The sequence below is a fragment of the Fundulus heteroclitus genome, chromosome 23, assembly GCF_011125445.2.
Source record: "Fundulus heteroclitus isolate FHET01 chromosome 23, MU-UCD_Fhet_4.1, whole genome shotgun sequence".
Lineage (NCBI taxonomy): Eukaryota > Metazoa > Chordata > Actinopteri > Cyprinodontiformes > Fundulidae > Fundulus > Fundulus heteroclitus.
The window spans coordinates 18138511-18160787 of record NC_046383.1 but is presented as its reverse complement, the minus strand read 5'-3'; the positions used below and the strand labels follow the sequence as shown (position 1 = coordinate 18160787).

The window sequence follows — 22277 nt, the reverse complement described above, 5'->3', positions numbered from 1 at the left end:
TTGTGTTAAGTCCCTAAACCAATGGCTGGAGTTGAAATTCAAAATGAGTCTTTTACTTTTTCTCTATATAAAAAAGTACAAAATAGGAACTTTAAAATATGACCCACTCCTTTAGTTTTATAAAATCAAATTTTCACCTTTTAGAGGGAAATGAAATACTTGCAATTTAATTAATACTCTGATTGCTGTAAACAGCTTTCACCAGTCAGTCTCAGGTGAAGTGTCCTCTCCTCAAAAAGTCTCTAATTACTCTGTTGCAGCGTTAACTATTCCAAAACAAAGTTGCAATGACAGATTTAATTAAGATGTTTTAAAATGGAGTTTTTGAAAGATGTTGACAGCAGTCAGAATCTTACCTGCAGCAGATAGTTGTCTGAATAATCCCAGTTTGAAGAAAGATTTCTGATATTTCTCACCAGAGAGTCAAGCTAAAGGCAAATTAGAGTGGAGTCAGTGGAGCCAAAAGCCAATTTTTCTGCCATCTTCAAACAACAAAACAAAAAAAAAACCTCCAGTCTCCAAGTTTTTACTGCTGTTAACACATGTTAGTTTATAAATGTTATTTTATAGACTCTCACACTATTACATCAAATAATATGGTTATCTGTTATGCAGACTGGAAAAGTATGTGGTAATTATCTTCTGCAAATGATAAATAGTATAAACTTGAAAAATGTTAGACATATTAGTATTAGACATTGGATCAGCACAATCTTATAATATTGACCCTAAAATTCACTTTAGAAAAATTGTGAGATCTGTTTTGGTGAGATGACTCTGCAAACTACTGCAGGTAATACGATGACTGCTCATACAATGTTCACATGTTTTTCATGTTCACATTCTACATGTCATGTAAATTATTTTTCCATTTTGTGTCAATATTAAAGCATGACCAACTTGACCGGCACAATTTATCGAATTGCAGTGATCATTGCAATATCAATGTTCGTAAAATTGCAATTGCGATTGATTTCTTGGATGCAATTTTGTGATTTCATGGTTCAAGTACAATACATTCCAACTCTGCGTGACAACAATATATTCGATGAGTGAAAGGGACTCTTCTCTTGATGTCAACGTCAGCGTCAATGTGTATGTTTAGTGGCTAAGATGCAAAAACTCACAGAGAAGGGAATGGATATTAGAATTATTGAAAATAAAGAAAAGAGTCAGAAAAATGTTGAGTCATAATCAGTCTCACTATCACAATATACATTGTGTATCACAATATCACATTTGATATTGTGATCACATGTTTTCCTGATATTGTGCAGCCCCAAAGTTTACTCTACATTTGCTGCATATATCTGCATAACAGGGTGGATGGATAGATGGATGGAGATAATATTTAGACAATGTCACAATGTTGTATGATGGGGGATAATTACAAATAGAAAACTACAACAAATTTCATATACTCTATTTTTTTAATAAACTAGGCCTAAAAAGTACTTCACTCAAACAAGAAACATTTTCACGTTGCAGATGAACCTTTCTCATATCATAGAACCCAACTTCACAAGACCTGAACTATCCCTTTAACAATGAATCATGCTTAGTCAAGCATTGTAATCAAGCAACGATATAATGGGTGCATTGAAATTCCCTTCCATGAAACACTATAGAGATAATACACCTCAACCATAGGAAGAGACTCTAAAAACATATAATTTTTCTATAAAAGTGAGAGGATGTAAAAACAAAGGGGAGAGACATATGTTAAACTTACGTTTACTGAGGTTATCTTGCCAAGTTGACAGGCTTCCTGAAAGACAAAAAGCAAGCAGCTTGCATCAGTGTCAGACTTTAATTTTTCAGTTATGTACTTTGGAACCAGATACTTGGATCCAACAAACAAAAATGTGCTGGGAACCTTTCAGTCTTGGTGGAGTCAGCCAGAGTTCACAATGAATAACCTCATAGATTTGTGAGTTTACCGTGTTTTAAGGTTGAACTAGGGATTTATGTAAATATTGATTTCTTTTTTTTTTATCAAATGAGAGTTTGATAGTACACTTCCTTGTTCAGGTGGCTTCCCAACATAACAGGTTAGGTTGGTTACACCTCAGAAATGTAAAGGATGGGGCAAACTTACACCCTCACAACACAAGATATACAACTGACTCTTTGATAAAGATGTTTTCGCTGCATTTCAGAGAGGAAAGTGAACAGAATATCAAATGAAGCATCAAAAATTAACAATAAACAGCGACAAGCTTCTAAATTGGGAACAAAAGACACCCGCAAGCCTGCAAAATAGCATCCTCTCTCTCTGGGGACTGAGATAACTCACAGAGAGATAAGGGTGTTTAATTTTTAATCACCAATTTAATTTTCTTTGTACTGTGCATAATAATTCAAAAATGCAACTTTATTTGCAAAGAAAATAAAAGAGGTCTGCCAGCAAATACCCACTTTGACAGAGGGGGAGAAGCCAAGAGGACTGCTACAGTGGAACGGTCAGACAATGAACCGGAAACCAGTTCATGTCGATGCTTATTTCAACTACAATTGGTCATCACAGGATTCTGCTGCTGACTGAGGAATAGAGCAACAGCTATCAAATAGCCACTAAAGCCATTTACCACAAACAAATACTTTTTATGGTGCAGAGAAAAAGAAAAACAAACGACTAAATAGGAATATGAAATTTCTGGAACTGGAAACTATATTGTACTGGCAGGACTCATATTTATTTGGTAAGAAATGAAATAATTTCCATTTGGTATCAAGCATGTTATTGATCTCCTGTTGGTTGTGACAGATTGGCATTATGTGGCATTAGATTATGAGTATAATTCATTTGGAATGTATGTACAGTGGCTTACAAAGGTATTCACACCCTTGAACCTTTCTACATACACAAAATGGTATATAATAAATTAAAATAAAAAACTGAAAATTGTGGTGTTCAAAACTATTCAGCCTGCTTTTCTCTGAGTGCAACCAATTGCCTTCAGAGGTTGCCTGATGATTGCTAATGACTTAATAGAGTCCACATGTGTGTAATCTAATCTCAGTACAAATACGGCTGCTCGGTAATGGCCTCTGAGGTTGGTTAAGAGAATATTGGGGAGCAAACAGCATCATGAAGTCCAAGGAACACACCAGACAGGTCAGATATAAAGTTGTGGAGAAGTTTAAAGCAGGCTTTGGTTATGAAAATATTTCCCAAGCTTTGAACATCTCACTGAGCACTGTTCAATCCATCATCCGGAAATGAAAAGAGTGTGGCATAACTGTAAACCTACCAAGACAAGGCCAACCTCTTAAACTTACAGGCCAAACAGGGAGAGCACTGACCAGAGAGATGTGCTCAAGAGGCCCATGGTGACTCTGGTTGAACTGCTCAGGTGGGGGAATCTGTCCAATGGACAACTATTAGTCATGCACTGCACAAATGTAGTCTTTATGGAAAAGAGGCAAGAAGAAAGCCACTGTTAAAAAAAAAACATAAGAAGTTTGCAGTTTTCCAGAAACCATGTTGGAGGACTTTAGACTGGGACGTGAGACTGGGGCGGAGGTTCGCCTTGCAGCAGGGCAACAACTCCAAATAAAAAGCCAGGGCTACAATGGAATGGTTTAAAACAAAACATATTTATGTGTTTGAATGGCCCAGTCAAAGTCCAGACCTAACCCCAATCTAGAATCCGTGGCACAGTCTAAATATACATATACATATATACACAGACATATCATAAAATACTTTTCTAGGTAGTCAAATGCACCAGACCCATGGGATGATCATTTGGCTCCCTGTCTCCATAACGTGGAAATTAATCTGTTAATAATTCACAAAACCTCAAAGATCTGTGCTACTCATACACTGTAAACATAGAAAATATGTATTGTATGCATTAAGTAAACATTATGGAACAACTTATGTTGCTGCAAGGTACTGTATGTTTCAGAGTCAGAGTCTACCTGCTTCTTGTTTTTCCACCTGTACTGACCTTGTCTGCAGCAAAATCAGAAAAAAAACCCAACTTTAGCCTGTTTGATAAAGTTATATAAGAAACAACGATGCATTTTCAGTTATCTGCTGAAAAACCTCACAGGAATATTCTGTAGCATCTGTCCACATCTTTCTGACCTCTCCAGAATAACAAAAGTTAAGTTTAGATATTTTTTAGTGCATAAGTTCATGCATGTACAATCTGAAGAAAACTGGACTGTGGGGGGGGGGGGAAGGAAAATAAGCAAGTTGTTTTGACGTGGAAAGTTATGTCGTAAATACACACCTTTTTGTTCATATGTTGATGTATTTCACACTATCTATAGAGCGAGGGCAAAAATGCTTCTCTACAAGGTATTTTTCCATACAACTAACTATTTATTGAATCGTGTTATTGCGCCATAATAGTGGGCCAAAGGCAACCGTTATGGCAATGGTATATATAAATCTTATAAGGTTTGTATTAATTTCAGTTGAAACTTGAATGTATTTGCATCAGACAGTGAAACAAGATACAAGATTCTTAGTAAAGTGGTACAAAATGAAATTTATATAATCTGGGTACTTATCAAAACAAAATATCATACTCATTTCACATACAATATCTTTAGTAGAAAAATGTAATGTCAAACTTATATGAGCAATCATCAGTGAAATTACACTACTGCAAGAAATAAAATACTTGTGGTGTCACAAATGTAAAGCATACTCAACTTACAACTAAACCTGATGATAAAATTATGGGTAAATGCACAAGTATACAAAAGCAGCTGACTTGACTGCTAAATTATTGCCAAATTGGTATGTTTGCCAGATATTTTAGAAGCATTTTAAATGTTTCATAAAAGAATATTCATTCCATGGACACTGGTTTAGTACATGTACTGTCTTCAATTAATATAATAATCAAGGGAATATTTAATGTAGTGCTCACTTACCAAAATATTTTATAGTGGCAGCCCTACTTGTAATTTGGACCCTTTACCGACACATGACATACGAGCATCCCCAAACCCTAACTCGTTTTCAAAGCTAAACAGTCTGGTTGGTTAAATCAGAAAACACTGGAAAAAAATTATTTAAAGTAAATCCATGCTCAGACAAATGAAACAACCTTTAATGAGAACGTTCTTAATACTCTCTGATGCCACGTGTGGTGTCTTAGTTTAGATGCTCTTTGTTATTCTGTGTTTTACAAACAATTGTATTATTGTTTGGGATAACAGTGGTGCAGGAGTTAGGGATTTCATCCTGCAATTGGCGGGTTGCCGGTTCAATCCCCTACTCGAACCTTCTCTGTTGTTGTGTCCTTGAGCAAGACACATCCGAATTGCCTGCTGGCAGTGATCAGAGGGCCTGGTGGAACCGATATATGGCAATCTTGCTTCTGTCGGTTTGGCCCAGGGCAGCTGTGGCTGCTAACATAGCTCACCACCGTCAGGGTGTGAATGGGTAAATGACTGACTATAATGTAAAGTGCTCTGGGGTCGTCAGACTAGATAAAGAGCTATGCAAGTATAAGCCATTTACCATTTATTTATGTCTGTGAATGCATTATGCTAAAATGCTAATGGATATGTGAATTTCTAGAACTGGAAAGGGCTCGGATTAGAACACAAGCCGAATATCTACTGTCCTTGAGTCATTCCTCTAGTGCAGACATTGTTGCTTTTACTGCTATATCCATTGTCGGGCTATTTTCTGTATGCATGTATATCTCTACTTCACACACAGACAAGGCTGCACGAGGAGAGAGTAATTTAAAGTCTTGAATTTGGTCATTAAAATTGTATAACTTTCAATGTACATTTCTCTTTGGCAGACCGAAAGTGAGGCTTGAACACCAGTAATCATAATGCCTGACAAGGATAAACATTTATTCTTGACCAACCAATATTTTGACTTCAAAATTAATGATTCATGCAATTTTTATTACTTTTTTGCATATTTGAAAATAACATCTGCCAGGTCCACATGAATAGTTTCTCATTTGCATCAATTGACAGGCCTTTTGCAACATAATTTTATACTTGAAACTGCCATCCGACATTTGTGTCCTATGTAACCAATGTTTTATTCAACATCCTGTGACATATATTTCCTGTAAGAGACGTTGCCAACCAATTAAATATATGATAATGTACATAAGGGTTCTGAAAAGATGACCTATGGAGGTCTCGTATTTAAATGGCGTTCAAAGTAGTTGTTCTACATCTTATTGTTAGAGACTATAAATGCAAGTTTTCCTTTTTTTTCCCGTAGTTTTGGTTGGTCAGTGACCTTCTCTCTGTGTTTCTCTGTGATGTACTTCTCTAAAATTAGTAGTTTCAAAGCACTCAAATCCAAGCCAGGGAGAGAGTTATGGTTTTGATAAGTGTATTTGTTGGTGAACCACATCAAAGGACAGAGAGATGTCTTAGCGAGCAAAGGCAGTGAAGCTCAAGCCCTGCCTTTGATCACCCCATGCACTCTGATCATTAAAATACTTGATAAATAATTGATTAAAAACACCAGACCTTATTGTGCTCTGTTTCTCTATCCGAATTTATTGCACTTTTCAGATACCATGGCTGTTCAATATATAAGACTGAACGCAGATGGGACTGAAAGGCACATACACTGCAGCAAATACATACTGTAACATTACTACATGTTACAAGAAAGTGTACTGAAGTGATTATATTTTTTTTCTGCAGTAAACTGATGAGTGAACTGACTACAGTAGGAATTTAAGCTCTAGTATGAACTGGAAGTGCAGCAACAACTCCTCTTCACCAGTAAAGGTCTGGACCACTGCATGGCAGTTTGCCATAGAGGTAGAATAATCAGAAATCCTTGGCAAAGGTAAGAAAAAGTGCAATCCAACTGTGCGTAGGTGAGTGGGGGTAGTTAATATTACATTTACAGTGGAAACTAGATATGCAGCATGTTAGACAATGAGCCCATTTTCTTCATTTCCAGGATATTAAAAAATATTTCAGTTAAGCATTGGATATGAGCTAATAAATCTGACACACCCAGTATATATATATATATATATATATATATATATATATATATATATATATATATATATATATATATATATATATAAATTTATAGAGTATTTTTATAGAGTATAAAAATAATCAAAATTTGTCAAAATACATTTCTGTTCCAACTGAGAGAACATAGGTCAGAAGTCTATTGGGTCCAGTAACAACTGTGTGAGATTGTGTCCAGGCCAGGTATATATTTAGTGATATATCCAGACTCAAAGATTTACATTAAAGATGTACCAATCACACTGAGGAAAAAAATAATTATATATATACAGATATATCCTCTTTTTAAATAAAAAGAAACACAAATAAACAAAACAAAATTGCTTTGTTTGCTGGGTAGAATTAATCTGCAAAAGTTTAAAGAAATAAAAAATGAACGACCCCACAATATCTAAAATTTCTCAGTTCATGTAAAAAAATTTTTTTTTTCAATTAACATTTTCTCAGTGGCTTACAAAACTCAAAAACTTAAAAAAAGTTTATTTATAAAGCACAGTTAAAAGCAACCAAAGATGACAAAAGTGCTCTACCTAAAAACAGTGAAACACCAAAGATGATAAAAGTAAACTACTTATTAAAGTCCATGCATAAAATAAGAAAAAATATAAATTAATGAAAATAAATTAAAGGTTAATACAGGTTTGTTTTAAAACAAGATTTAACAAGAGTATTCTGCCTTTTATGCTGGGGTAATTGGGTCCACAACTGAGTGGCAGCAACTGTGATGGGTGGATTACATCTGTGTAGCAGCCTGGACCTTTGTACAAGCAACAATACATGATCATCAAACCTGAGCAAAGAAATGTAAGGCTGCAGATTATCAGAAAAATATGCAAGTACTGGACATTTTTTAAATAGGCAAGATGGCTAACCACCCAGGTTGTACATCCATGTACATGGGTGTACACAAAAATGGTTATGTGATTTTGTCCTTGAGCAATTTTTTATTGCTTATTTACATCTCCCATCAATAGGAAGTGGATACATCTCCAATATTGTTGCTAGCTTGTATCTAAACTGCACTTTCTGATTTTGGGACTACCACAAGGGCCTGTTTCACTGGGTTTTTTTTCTTTCTTTTTGTATGAATCGGGACTGCATTTGATGCTATCCCAGCAGTAATGGCCAAGAAGTGAGTTAAAAGTCAACATGAAAAATGTAGGATCAATTCTAAAATTATGTCTCTCACCATTAGGATATATCAAATTATTAGGAAACTCAATTACTAGCAGACTCTACAGATTTAAAAGAAATGCCTTATGTTCAAGTACATTTTAAAGAACAAAAAGTACTGCAGACTGTTTGCATTTTAGGGTTTCGTCTACTTTGCTCTTAAATGCCAGGAAATCTCCCCAACTTTTATAAAGATAGCCTATAAATAACCATTTTACAAACTGAGCCATGTAAGTTGAGCTCAGGAAAGCTGGATGCTATACGGTCTTTGCTTTACTGCTGTATTCATTCGCTTTAGTCCAGTGGCACAGCTGTGCCGCCCAGACGGTTGCCGCATTGTGTTACACTCTTATTCCTAAGTAGCTCTGTCTTATGACAATATTTGTGAAAATGTGCCAGGCTACCTTGATACTGATTGTAAAAAATTATTTTAAAGATTTATCATGATGTAATAACTTCAAGCTGCACTAAAAGCCTTAACCCCCCACCCCCACCCTCCCAACCAAATCCCTGGGGTTCTCATGCTCCTAATGGTTGTAACATAATGAGATCTGCTACTCCTGTCTCTACAGCCTCCTACATAACAGTTTATTTGATAGTGTAAACACCTTTGACGGTTGCCACATACAGAAAGCGAGGAATGGACATCAAAGACAGTTTGTTGACTTTACCCTTAAGGTTCATTGGTTATTTTCACCTAAGTCTCCTGCATTTCAGTTTTCTTTCTGCATAAAGTTTTCAAAAATAATTGTAAAGCAGGACTTTGCTAGACTTCATTATGCCAAAATGTCAAAGCAGTCACAGTTTACCATCTAATCTGTTTACAGAAGGTTGTGGAAAAACACATGGATTGGCTGTCAAGAGTTTTCCCTGCAGATGAGGAAATATGCGTCTGAATTCTATCAATTGGAGCAAAGTGACCATTGTCAGGAAAGCCACGACACAATCAAAGCAAATTCAGACATACGCATGCATAATAAAATAGTGGAGACCTTGGACGTGTGTGCCATCTGCTTATGTTGCACAGAGACAAGAAACAGTAATGTCTTGGCCAAGACACACAAAGCAGAGCTCAGGTTTGCATCCCTTGCACTTCTGGCGAGTGTAGCCTGTATTAGACAGAGTGATAAAACTGTTGCAAAACAAAACACCTCCTCATCAAAAGGGGCTAATAAAGTCTTCAATATACTTAAGTGTAGCCTCAGATAAATAGAATAGCCATTTACCTCTGCATTGGTGTTGTTGTCCAGGGTGTATTGATGTTCCTATTGACATTCAATAAAGGAAAACCCTTTCAGCAAACCACAGAGAGCTGTATAAATCCTGTAAACTTCTTGAGCGAGCACAAACACTAATTTTCCTTCAGTAGAATTACAAGATGCCGATAATGTCACTGTGTCCAGACCAGATTTGATTTACAAGTAGACACACTGTTGCCTTTTCTTCAGCTTATTATTATTAAGTGGTCTGTATATACATGTTTCCCCTGGAAACCTTCTTTCTTGCTTCACTTTTAGTGAGGTATTGATCTTTCCAGTGTACCATCCCCTACTGATTTCATTAGGCTAGCTGCTGTTAATTACTCCACACTCTAACCTTTTGCTGTTTCAATTGGACCAACAAATTGGGTGAATTAAAAAAAGGCAAATTTAGAATGGGGAAAAAAAAACAATAAAAACAAAACTTCCCCTTTTCTCATCATTATGCAGTAGAAGACCACTGCAGTAATTGTTGCAGGGGACTATTCCTTTATGAAAGCCTTACCAGGAAGTTTTAGCCCTGGAGAGGTGGAAAATGATGCCCTTTTCTCCCTCAAATACTCAGCATCTCTCTTAAGCAGAGAGATCATTAAAATATATTTTATTCTTTCATGCATGTTTATTTACAAGGATCATGTGATAGGCTTGACAAAAAATGTAAATGTTGCTCTGTGCTGAATCAAAGTACAACACCTTGATTTACAGACACACCAATTTGCTTCCTAGTGAAGGTATTAAAATGGGTGTGATGTGACACATAGCTGCAAAGTTATAATTAGACTTCATTTAATACCCTATGTCATGAGATTACATGCGCCGAGCACGGCGTCTGAAGGCATGCTCAAATCACAGGGGATGTAATTGATTAACCATATGAGACTGGGAACCAGATGATGAGGATGATGCTCTAAATCCATGTTAAATCAATATAGCCACTTCCTACACATCGAGGGATTATTGACAGAAATTACTCTCAGCCTTAATTGCTCACTACAAACAGATAAGATTATTTTTCGGCTTGGCGTGTTAATATGTGTATGCGGGCAAACATCCCTCTGTTCCGAGCGCAGAAGCAATCACCTGCTTTTAGGTGGGATGGCGCATCAGCGAGGACACATTACAATCCACGCAAGCGACATTTATGGGATCCGTCAGTCCTATCATGCGAGAGCTGCCCTTTCTTCAAGGTTGAGTATGTACGAGTAGGAAAGACTCCACACAATACAGAGGGGAAGCAATTCAGAGAACTCCCTTTGGCCGAGATAATAACTTCATCATAATTAGCTTTCGGTGCTCAGGAGTCTTGAATTGTCAGTTGCAGTGGGATCTGGGCTGATTTATTGCTTGATTTAATTACGTATCAAAATTCAATTAGACATGCTTTCAGCCAAATTCAAAGTGAGGTTTGTCAAGCTGTCCCCTGGAATTCAGGAAAAAAAGCTTGAAGGACATCCTTCATAACACAGTGACATCTAACTCAATAATTATCACCTCCTCTAAATCACTCATGCTCCCAAATCAGGATTTAAAACCCCTTACTAGTCTTAGAGATTAATTTTTATTTTTTACCAAGCCATTACTGTTTCTCATCTCACCCGACATCAAACATTATCAAGTAACGCAAAACAGGCACTGACTCAGTAGTGATGTGGAGCGGGTTGCTGGTACTTTACCAAGTGAAGAAACATGACACAATGCTCTTTGAGGCTGACTACGACTAAGGAGGTGTCTGACTTTCTTTACCCACATCACTCACTGCCTGCTCACTCTTTTCTGCTACAGACTACACAGGGGGTGAAAAAAGGGGGAGCTGTTTTGAATAAGTGCCACAGAATCCTCTAAGAGCTACATTGATCTGCACCACTATGCAAATTTCGGATGTCATGGTTTCTAAGTTAAGAACCCAAGCAAGGGAATGAGTATTTCAGCCGGGGGTAACAGACTGAAGCGTAGACCTTTAGCAGTATTGTTAATACCTTCATTGACAATTTTATTAAGTATACCAAAGTAGTACAATGGAAACCTTCATTCATCCCTTTGTTATTTTTTTTCTTCTTTCTCTTTTGAAGTATTCAGAAAAGTTGAGAGTATAAGGGTTTTTATTTCTTTTTTTGCTGTTTTTCAGTGCCACATATGCAGGGAACATTCCACTTCACTTCATCGCTAGTGTTTTATTGGGCTCTGATATGGGGAGTATACGTACCACTGGAGGAAACTAAAGTAATTTCCTGGAACCATCTTGAAATGATGGCACATTATCTTGCTACCCAACTCCCTTCTAAAAAAAAAAAAAACAGAATAAAGGGTTACATCTGGTCAGCAATAATGTTGTTTTTATAGAGAAAAGCCTTAACATAAATATGCCAAGCACTGACCTAAAGGTGGTGCTTTTCTGCTTGAATTCATACATCCATTTGTTTTCTTAGGAGATAAACCCTTACACACCTAATTTATGGACAAAATTCTTAAGCCTTAACCCTACGTTTGCAAAGGATATTACGTCACAATTGGTTCTGTTGAGAACTTTGCTTCATTATGTCTAGGTAACTGGTGGTTACCACAATCAAGGTACACCAATGTTTTATGAAGTTCTGTTTTAAATTGTCAGTCATACTTTTCCTGCAGTTTAATGTCCTTTTAATAAGACCCCAGAAAGAAGTGTTTTCTTCTTTTTTATGAAAGAAGTAAGGTGCCCCTCCCTCACCTGGTGCTGCTACATTTTACCTTTCTTAAAGAATAGACTAGACCTGTCCAGTGTGTACCCCGCCTCTTGCCCATTGACAGCTGGAGATAGGCACCAGCACCCCTCGCAACCCCACACCGGATAGGCGTGTTAGATAATGGATGGATGGATGGATGGATAGAAAGAATAGACTACATTGGCTAGTTAAAACAAATCTACCAGCAAAACCCATTGGCACACAATGTATAGAAAATAAATGACCCTTCTTACTGAGAGAAGGAAAGGAGAGACAAGTTTATTTGAATAGCACATTTCAGTAACACAACAAGTGAAAGTGCTGTACAAAAACAGAACATAAGGAAAGAAAACATACAGTGGAAAGCATATTGTAGTGGAATAATAGCGGTCGGTCAAGATAAATTGGACTACAAACTTAATCTGATGAAGTTTCAGTTAACTACAACAGTTTGAACTGAACATTAACACTTAAAGGCAAGTCTAAACAAATAGGTTTTTAACCTTGATTTAAAGGAACTCAGGTTTTCAGCAATTTTACAGTCTTCTGGGAGTTTGTAACAGATAAATGGGGCATCCAAACTAAAAGCTGCTTCACCATGTTTGGTTCTGGTTCTGAATATGCAGAGTAGACTTGACCCACAAGAACTTGCCATCTAAGTGTAGACTCTTAAAATAAGCTAGATGGCAAGCTGTTTAGAATACAGTGTATTCAGTTGTCTGGAAAAGCCTAAAAAACACCTCGGGTCACAAACAGAATGTCCAGGCTGTAGGTGACTTGAGATGGGTGAATGAGCCGAACCAGTACTTCCTCAGGTTTGACCAGCCAGCCTCCCCAACTCAGCTTAACATGCTGCAGGCACCCTCACCTGCCTGTTCTTCCACCCATAACTGCACATCTTTCAGCTTTCAGCTGTCATCCACCCCCTCCGCTTCAGATGACTCCACTAATGAGCCTCCCTCCACCGCCCTGTCCTTTATGAACGCTCCAGGTGAGGAACATTCTGTGGAAGACCAAACTGAGGAATGGCTGCAGGTTCAGATGGCATCAGCTCCAGGCTTCTGAGGTGCTGTGCGGAAGAGTTGTGTGGCATCATTAGGCACGTCTTTAGCATCAGCCTGAAGCAGAGGAAAGTGCCACAGCTGAGGAAAACCTCCTGTATGGTGCCAGTGCCCACCACACACCCCGAAGACCTCAGTAGCTACAGGCCGGTTGCACTAACGTCACAACTGATGAAGACACTCAAGAGGCTGATCCTCAACCCTGGTGAGTTTCCTACCAGCCTGGTATCGGGATGGATGATGCCATCATTTACCTGCTGCACCGAGTACTGGCCCATCCTGGAAGCATGGTGAGGATCATGTTCTTTGATTTCTCCAGTGTGTTCAACACTATCCAACCAGGACTCCTGAAGGACACGTTGGAGTAGTCAGGAGTGGATCACCAACTTGCCCAGTGGATACTGGATTACCTCATTGGTCGACCGCAGTATGTGAGGACACAGGGATGTATTTCAGACAGGCTGATTTGCAGTACGGGAGCACCACAGGGAACTGTGCTGGCACCGTTTTGTTCACCTCATACACTGCCATTAACTCACCGAGCTTCCACCTGCAGAAGTTCTCTGATGACTCTGCAATAGTCGGTCTAATCAAAGATGAAGATGTGTCACAGTGCAGATGGTGGATCCAGAGCATTGTAGACTGGTGCCAGCATTCTTATTTTGGTTATCATGCTGTTACAATCTCACACTGGCCAACTTCTAACTTATATGTTCGGTATCCCTGTTGGTATTAATCAGATAAAAAAAGATAAACACATATTTCTCAATTTAAATTTAGTCTGCCATAGGCACAACAATGTTTTTTTGTTTATTCAGTATATTTTTTCTTTTTTAAATATATAGTCAAGAGAATATAAACAAGAACATCACTTTAATATCTAGTTCGAAAAATTCTGAGGTAGAAAGAAAACTGACATATTTGTTTATACTTTTACTCAGACAAGTCATTTGTATATTTGTGTGGGGTTGGAGATTAGTATACCTAAAGTCTACTATTTGGAAACAACTATATTCCATATTGTAAACCACCAAATTATCTATCATAAATAGAAATGTAACATAATCCTAAATAGAAATCTATGTCAGAGAATCCCATGGAGGGACAAAGGCTGTTAGTCTGGTACACCCTTTGCTGATGCCCAATTAGCCAAGTGGGGAGACCACCAAATTCTTATTCACGGGGTGTCAAATTCATGAACTGCAAGTTCATGAATTTGTTTCTGAGAGACAAACAAGGTGTTCTTTGGTGTAAGCATTTTGATACACCCATCCCCGCATGCAAGAGTACAACAGCGGCAGAGGTGGTCTTAATCCAGGGATTTATCATCTTGAGACCTCAGTTTAATTTTCTTGTACAACCTGTACTATTCAAACACATCTGAAAGGTTCTGTGTGGATTTCAAGAAATATGTAGTAGGTCTTCTACGTCTAAATCCAGCCCTTTTTGATTAAGGGCCTCATCTTTGGCCCTTTTTAGAAGTAACACTAGATTATGAGAACTTTTGTACATTCAGAGTGATTAACACATTTGGTAATCTGCTATGGATTTATTTCATTCACCTCTTTTTTCACCACCACAATGGATGATAATGATCCTACTGATATAATGTGATTGCTAAACTGAATCAAATTAGCAGCACCTCGATCCAGTTCATTCCTCTGGCAGAGACAAGCACTGTGGTGGCTACATTTTCATAGTAAATTTGTTTGTGGCATGAAAATTTTAGTGGGATCAAAGCAAAATCTTTGCCCAGTCACTGAATTTGCAATTTCATTAATGGAATTACTTTCCCCGGTTTTAACATGTCAGATTCCAACATGCCATTGAAAAGTCTCCCTGTACACAATTATAGTTTGGACAGTTTTGCACAAGTTCAAAAAAGCAAGTGTCATCATTAATAATAATGTTTTACATCTGGAGTTAAACTAAAATGATGCCAAGTGGAATAAAGGTAAATACCTTTTTACTGATGTCAAGCTACATGCTCAGTTAATTTTTTTTGCTCAACCCCTACTTGTCCAGGCCGTTAATACAGTGAGTCACAAAAGCTTGACTCAGTGTCTTAGGAAAAGGCTGCATTAAACAGGGAGGTGCACAGAACAAAGTGATCACTAAGTGTACTATCAAGAAGGAAATATGGAAAAGAGAATGGGTAGCCCACTTGATGTGTCAAAACGTCATTATCAAGAGTCAGTAGCACAGTGAATTGTTCATCTGTTTGATCTGTCTCCCACTGAAACATCTGACAGCATTCCTCATACAAACTGACAGAGGTATTGTCCATAGATTGTGATGTGCAGTGACACACTGAATCGTAAGATCGTGTTTGAAGCAAAGAGCCTGGCTCACTGTCAGTCAGTGACAAACAAAAAGCACAATGATGATACTGATTAATGACTCCTGAAACATCCATGGGATTGATCTCCTGCAGAGAGGGAGTTGCTTCTGTCTTAAATTTAAACACACAGATGTTAGCTGTAATATTATTCAGCGGATGTCATCTGGGTCTCAAAATGTATTCACTGTCATTCTTCACATGTTACCACGGGCATAAAATTTCACAAAGCTTGTGAAAAATTAACAATCCAAATGACTGTGGCCCCATTATATATTCCAATGAGGACCCAACAACACAAAGTGATAATAGTTTAATCATCACTCCGACAACAACAGCCTGCTCTTGGGTGCAAAGCCTACAGTTCTTATTGTAAATACTTTTATCTATATGTATTTAATCAATTCCATGATTAAAAGAAAAACTTATTTAATTACAAGATCACATACACATATAATTATTGTCCAAGTAGGATGCATGTACAACTACTGCCTGTGGATTTATATAGTCTCAACAGTATATTCAAGCACATTCTTTATACTTCTATCCAAGAGGCACAATAGGATATTAACATCAACACAGTTTATATTTTAACATAACATTAACATTTTAAAATGAAAACAGATGTTGTTCTGAATTTTGCCTGTGCAAATTCTCAGTTGTCTTAAGTCGTAGGCAACTGGACCTATGCTCAGTACTTTTCTAAAAACGTTCTGACACCCATCCAGCAATCTGTGTCAATTCTGGTGCCTCGCACTTGAGCAACCTGTAGGTGAAGCACTGCTGTTTTTAAGCACATGGAGGCCCATCCTCCTAGGCACATTCCACATCAGATGCAAACCAATGACCCACCCGTTACTGTCCTGGATCATTGGAGGCTATTGCTTTGTATTAAATTGAGCACTTGGTCACCTGAATTATCATCAGACTGCTCATATGATCTCTTTGGAATGAGTTTTAAGACCGAGCTGTACACACTGGGGAGTTAGTAGTATAATCATCCCCTTTTTTCATGGCTGGCTTTTCTTCTTTGACAAAGATAGCTTCTTTCATTCCTCTTTCAAACCGTCTGTTCTGTCTGTCCAAAATCTGGGCCTCTAACAACCCGAGGGAGTGGTGGGTGGGTCACTGATTTGCATCTGACGTGGAATGCGCCTTAGAGGATGGGCCTCCATGCGCCTAAAAACAGCATGCACCACTTTTCAATCTTTATTGAAGTATTTTTGACTTAAGGATATTTTTTTGATGCTATTTAAACAACGCACTGGTTGTAAAAACGATCAACAAAAAGGTGACACACATAGGAAAATACATTTGTCTGAGGTTGCCAGCAGGGGTAGCATAGTTGGAATAATACAATCCAGCTACAAAAAAAAACGGCAGCATAACGCTTTCTGCTAAAAGGATGACCACAACCAGGATACCACAAAGATTTTTCCCCCCAGAGATAGACAGTGAGTGAACAAGAGAATGTCAATACTGTTCTCTGGACACATGATTGGATGTACCAGTACATGTATCAGCAACAAAACACCCAAGATTAACCTGACTGAACTGCCAATACCTCAATAATCTGCATGTGGTAATTGTGGGTATTACTTTAAATCAGACCAGTTTTTTTCAATATGTTTAGCACAGTAATTAATTTTGGATGTTGTCTTTACATTTTGATGCATCGTTAATATTTAAATTGATGATTTTCATACAGAAATGCCAATGTAACCAATGGCATATGGTCCCCAGCAGTGGTTTTATTTCCAGCATGCTTCCAGTCTCTGTCATTTATGACAATAAATCTAAAAGGAACGGGCTAAGAATGATTACTGTCCTTCGTCATTTAATATAATCAGTCTTAATGAAGCAATTGTAAACAAATGTTTTGGATAACATAGCCATTAGCCAAGTCAGTTAGGAGGACAGAAAACAAGCACTGTCTTCTCCTGCCCATGCAGCTCCACGTCAACTCGCCCCTTTGTCCTTTCTTACTTATTGTCCAAGGATGACAGGCTAGATTGTTTACATCTGCAATTGTGCTCACAGAATATTTATTTGTTTAACTTCTTGGATATCTGAGCCAACACTGAAAGCAGAGAGGTGCTGCTTCGCCATTGGAATATATGACTGATACTGAACGGCGAATGTATAGTATTCACACTATTCTTAGTTAGTCTAATAATGGCTGACAATAACGGTCTGCTCTTGGATGCAAAGCTGTCAGGCATTATTTAAGAAAGATTTTATTTTCATGTGTCGAATGAATTCCATCATTAAAATGTATTGACACCATTCTTCAGTGTTTACACAAAGACAACAAGACATGTTGGCATATTTCCAACAAAACAAATAAGCAAGCAAACAATACTTTTCTTTTTTGCGAATGCTTAAAAACAAAATTAAAAAAACTCCATAAACTTGTACTGTGCTTGCAAAGTGGGTTTTAATCTCCCAAAATATTATTTTCTATATAGAGGAAAATTAGCATTATTCAGAATGCTATTTTTTCAAATGCATTTCTTTGTCCAACCTCCTCAAAATTGATTTGTTCTTTTTCATTTATGTTTGTGATTTGGTGAAAAAAATGAATACCTGGAGGAAGACCTTTGAGGGTTTATGGTTTCTATCTCAGGGTCAAACAAAAAGAACAGCATGAATATTTTCTTTTTCTTTAGTATGCTATATCACATTGCAAATAACTGGGGATAATAGTAAACATAAATAATGGTTACGCTGGTGAAAATTCTCAGTCATCCAGGTCACGGTCATTCCAAAAAAAGTTAAAAACAAGTCCAGTTGTTTTGTTTTTTAACTTTTTATGAAAAAGCTTGGTTACCAAAACGCCTCTGTTTTAATGGACACAGTTTGATAAAGCAGAAAAAAAAAGAATAAAATGCCAAATGATTTAAGTTTAATTTTCTCATAAGGATGCTCTAACTGAGTGAGTTACGCCAGGTATGGTGGATTTTATTTTTATTTTTTTTACTTGAAATTTTATGTAAAACTGCTTATTAATTTTGCACTAATTAAACAGAACTTTGCTCAGTAGACCACAAGGCAAATAAAATGTTAATTTAGTAATATTATTAATTATTTGACCCTAACTTCATGCAACATATAAGGTAACACAGAATAATGTAGTAATAATGTCTCTTAAAAAAATAATGGTAATAGTTTACCATTACTAGTAATCTGACATGGAAGACCAGGAGACAGTTTAAGGCATCTTTAGAAAAAAACATCTTGTAATAAAAACAAAATTGTAATAACTTTATAATAAGTGGTAAAGAAATTTAGAATAGAATGGAATATAATAAAATATAAATAGAATAGGAATATCCTTTATTGTCCCACAGTAGGGAAATTAAGGTGTACCAGCAGCAAAGTGAAAGGCAAGTGGAAGTGTGGGTGACTGTGGCTTGATGGGTGGCGTAGTTGTCTGACAATCAGAAGGTTCAGGGTTTGATTCCAGCTTGCCCTTGCCACATGTCGATGTGCAAGGCACTTAAGCCCAAGTTGCCTGCCGAGCTGCATCTTGGTGTATGAATGTGTGCGCTTTAGTGAGAGCGATTGGGTGAATGTGGCTATAGTGTACAGTGCCTTGGGTGGTCGGCATGACTGGAAAAGCGTTATATAAGTTCAGTCCATTTACCAAGTATGCAAAGAATGAGAGGAAGTAAGGACGAATTTACAACATAAGAAAAAATAAAATGCAGTTATTAAAAATAGCATAATCAAGTTAAAGAAATGTGCAATGGAGTAATGTGATTAAAAACATTTTTAGCTTAAATACAACAGCTGACGAATATCAATGCTAAAACATTGGGGATGATGACTTATCAAGATGTTGGGAGCACTGATAGTTATAAAGTCTAATAGCTGCAAGGAGGAAAGATTCCTGATAGTGCTCCTTTGTGCATTTAGGATGCAGCACTCTATTGCTGAAGGAGCTCTCCAGCTCTACAACAGTTTCATACATGGGCTGTGAGACATTGTCCAACAGTGATGGTATTTTTGTCAGAGTTTTTCTGTCACCCACCACTGAGGGGATATGATACTGCTTGCCTTCCAGATAAACTTATCTAACCACTTCCTCTCAGCTGTAGATAAGCTTTTGCTCCAGCAAACTACACCACAGAAGTTGTCTGATGCCACTAGAGTCAGAAATGGGCTTCAGAAGTGCCCTCAACATTGCAGAATGATCTCAGTCTCTTTTTTAAGTAGAGTGTGCTGTGACCCTTCCTGTTAAGAACGTCAGTGTTGTGACTCCAGTCCCTGCTATTGTTCAGATGAACACCCAGGTACTTTTGAGAGTCCACTATCTCAATGTCAGTTCCCTGACTGCTCAGAGGTGTCGGTGTGGTGGCTCTACACCTGTGAAAATCAGCAACCAACTCCTTTAAAGATGGAAAAATTGTTGAATGTCATTTGTTTCTGTGAAACTATATGAGTAGAAAACATTTGTCAAATCTAAGCTTATTTCAAATAAAATCAAAGATTTAAAAAACAAATTGGTGTTTGTTTTGTTTTTTATTATTTATTGTTATTATTACTGTAACGTAATGTTAATATTTTTTATTATTATTTAATGATGGTGACTCCTATGAAAGCATAGTATAATTTTTTGGTTCCTGAAAATGATAGATTACCCCCAACAAAAGCAAAAGCAGTGCAGGGTCAAGGCTTGCAAACATATTCCAATTTGGATCATACTTCTTGTCCTCAAACATGTTGATGTCAGTTTATCTGTGTGTTCTAAAGTCATCATGAGAATAAAGTTCTCTTAACTGCTAGTTATTTTAGCCCCTCTTCCACCACTGCGAACCAAAAATATTTTGGCACAAGGCAAATGTATACTGCGGGATGTCTGTCCCATGTGTTTTTTCCCCCAAATATCTTGCTGTTTCTCTGGCCACAGTGAATCACATTAACATATGTTCTCACAGTGCACAGTGCTACTCTGCATTGGTAAATGCCTTATTACAGCAGTGCCCGCTTTGTGCTCGCCCATTGAATATCCATAAGTAGTAAAACAAAGCCATATCTGCCCACTCAGAACAGTAGGGTGCGTCTCACGTGACAGGGGGGCTCCTTAACATTTAGTCGGAGGCTGTCTTTGTCAAATTGATATTCCTCCCACTCACATTTACAGCAGGTGGTAATAATGACAAATAGAGGCAATACTGCAACTGCATAGTACATACTAAGCATAATAAGGTCATCTGTTGGTTATGTTTTTTTTCCTCTTGTATTTATGCCTTTTTAGCATGCAGAGTCAAATTCCCTCAGTATGACTTGCATCTCAAAAGATTTTGCCTGTGTGAAATATGCAAAGAAAGGGAGTGAGAAAAATATTCTGAGTAATGTAGCTTGTTTTCATGCCTTGAGAGCTTACATGCTTATAATCGTTTCCAAATTCAACTTTCTTGTCAACATTCCAATTTCCCTTTTTTTTCTGTACAGAGGTAATTCAAAAATCGGAAATTGATTTTTTTTAACCATTTTTTGTTGTGTTTTGCAGTCAAAAAAAAAAAAAAAATATATATATAATATATAGATGTTTTCTGTTCATTCGGTTTCCTGGTAAAAATCTCCAACCTCAGTGATTTGAATAAAAGATACACTTTTCTTGATTTAGATTTTTTTAACAAAAGGTATGCATTGCAATGTTTTTGGGATTGAACTGCAAATTGATCTTTACTGAAAAGGTAAGTGTTGCTTGTCTGATGTTTGTATACTGTGTGATCAGTGAACATGTCAATTTTTGTTTCCATTGAATCAGCTTCCAAATGGTTACATTGATTGGTTAAAATAGCAGGGCTTTAAGTATGTGTGTCTGCAGATCTGTGATGTTTAAGAGGATTCATTCTTAATTTGGAACTTAGACACTGTTTTGATCTGAGAACATATTCCAAAAGAATGTACATCAAACACAAGAGGGATTTTTATTTTTGCACAAAGAACTAAGGGCGGCAGCTGTGTTAACTCACAGCACTGCACAGATTTATAATGGTAGGGAGGAATAAAATAAGAGGCCAGGATACATAATTGAAACATGAAGGCATTGAACAAAACTTTGCTCATGAATAAAATACTTAAAAAGAAAGTTTATTCACAAACCACCTCAATGAATCTTCAGTTTTTAATGATTTTTTATGATCAATGTGACATTCATTACTATTTTACATTCTAAATATATTTCTTTAGCGATTTTAGATTTTTGTATTAATTACTAATTCCTTTTTCCTATGCCTATGTCTATGAATTCTGCATTATTTACCCATTATTGATTGTATAGTTCTTGCTGGATATATAAAATGCAAAAACAAATATAACAACATTTTCTGTAAAAACTGCAAAACTTTAACGAAAAGAAACATGTATTCAGATGCACACAAAAGGTGCATCAGAATTATAGCCTTTCAGTGTGTTTACCATTATTGGCCAAGCATAACAAAAGTGTGTATAGTGTTGACCACTCCTTTACTTGTCAACATAGTAATATAAAGTTAGTAACATGTATGGATGGTGACCCATCATTTTCCCAAGATCATGACACAACTACAGTTTTGGATATAAGAGAAGGCACAGTCTAACCTTGAGAAAAGAGGACCAAACACCATAACTTGGCTAGAACCGAGTGCAGAAAAGAGAGTAAATATCCAGATCACCAAGGCATTGTAGCATAAAGTTCATCAGCATACTCAAGATGGTGCTGCAAATGGCATCCTGTGTACTTTGCATCCTTTTT

General features: G+C 37.1%; 1 protein-coding gene across 6 annotated transcripts in view; it reads right to left on the bottom strand.

Annotated features, from left to right (window-relative positions):
* pcdh11 (protocadherin 11) overlaps positions 1–22277 on the bottom strand; it is a 202984-nt gene that overhangs the window by 89766 nt on the left and 90941 nt on the right. For 3 of the 6 annotated variants that reach the window (XM_036127608.1, XM_036127610.1, XM_036127611.1), the window contains 2 exons: positions 1733–1768; positions 357–428 (listed from right to left, as the gene is read on the bottom strand). In XM_036127608.1, the coding sequence (XP_035983501.1) occupies positions 357–428; positions 1733–1768 (108 nt within the window). The remainder of the gene's footprint in view (positions 1–356; positions 429–1732; positions 1769–22277) is intronic. The other 3 variants (XM_036127609.1, XM_036127612.1, XM_036127613.1) reach the window with 1 other exon arrangement.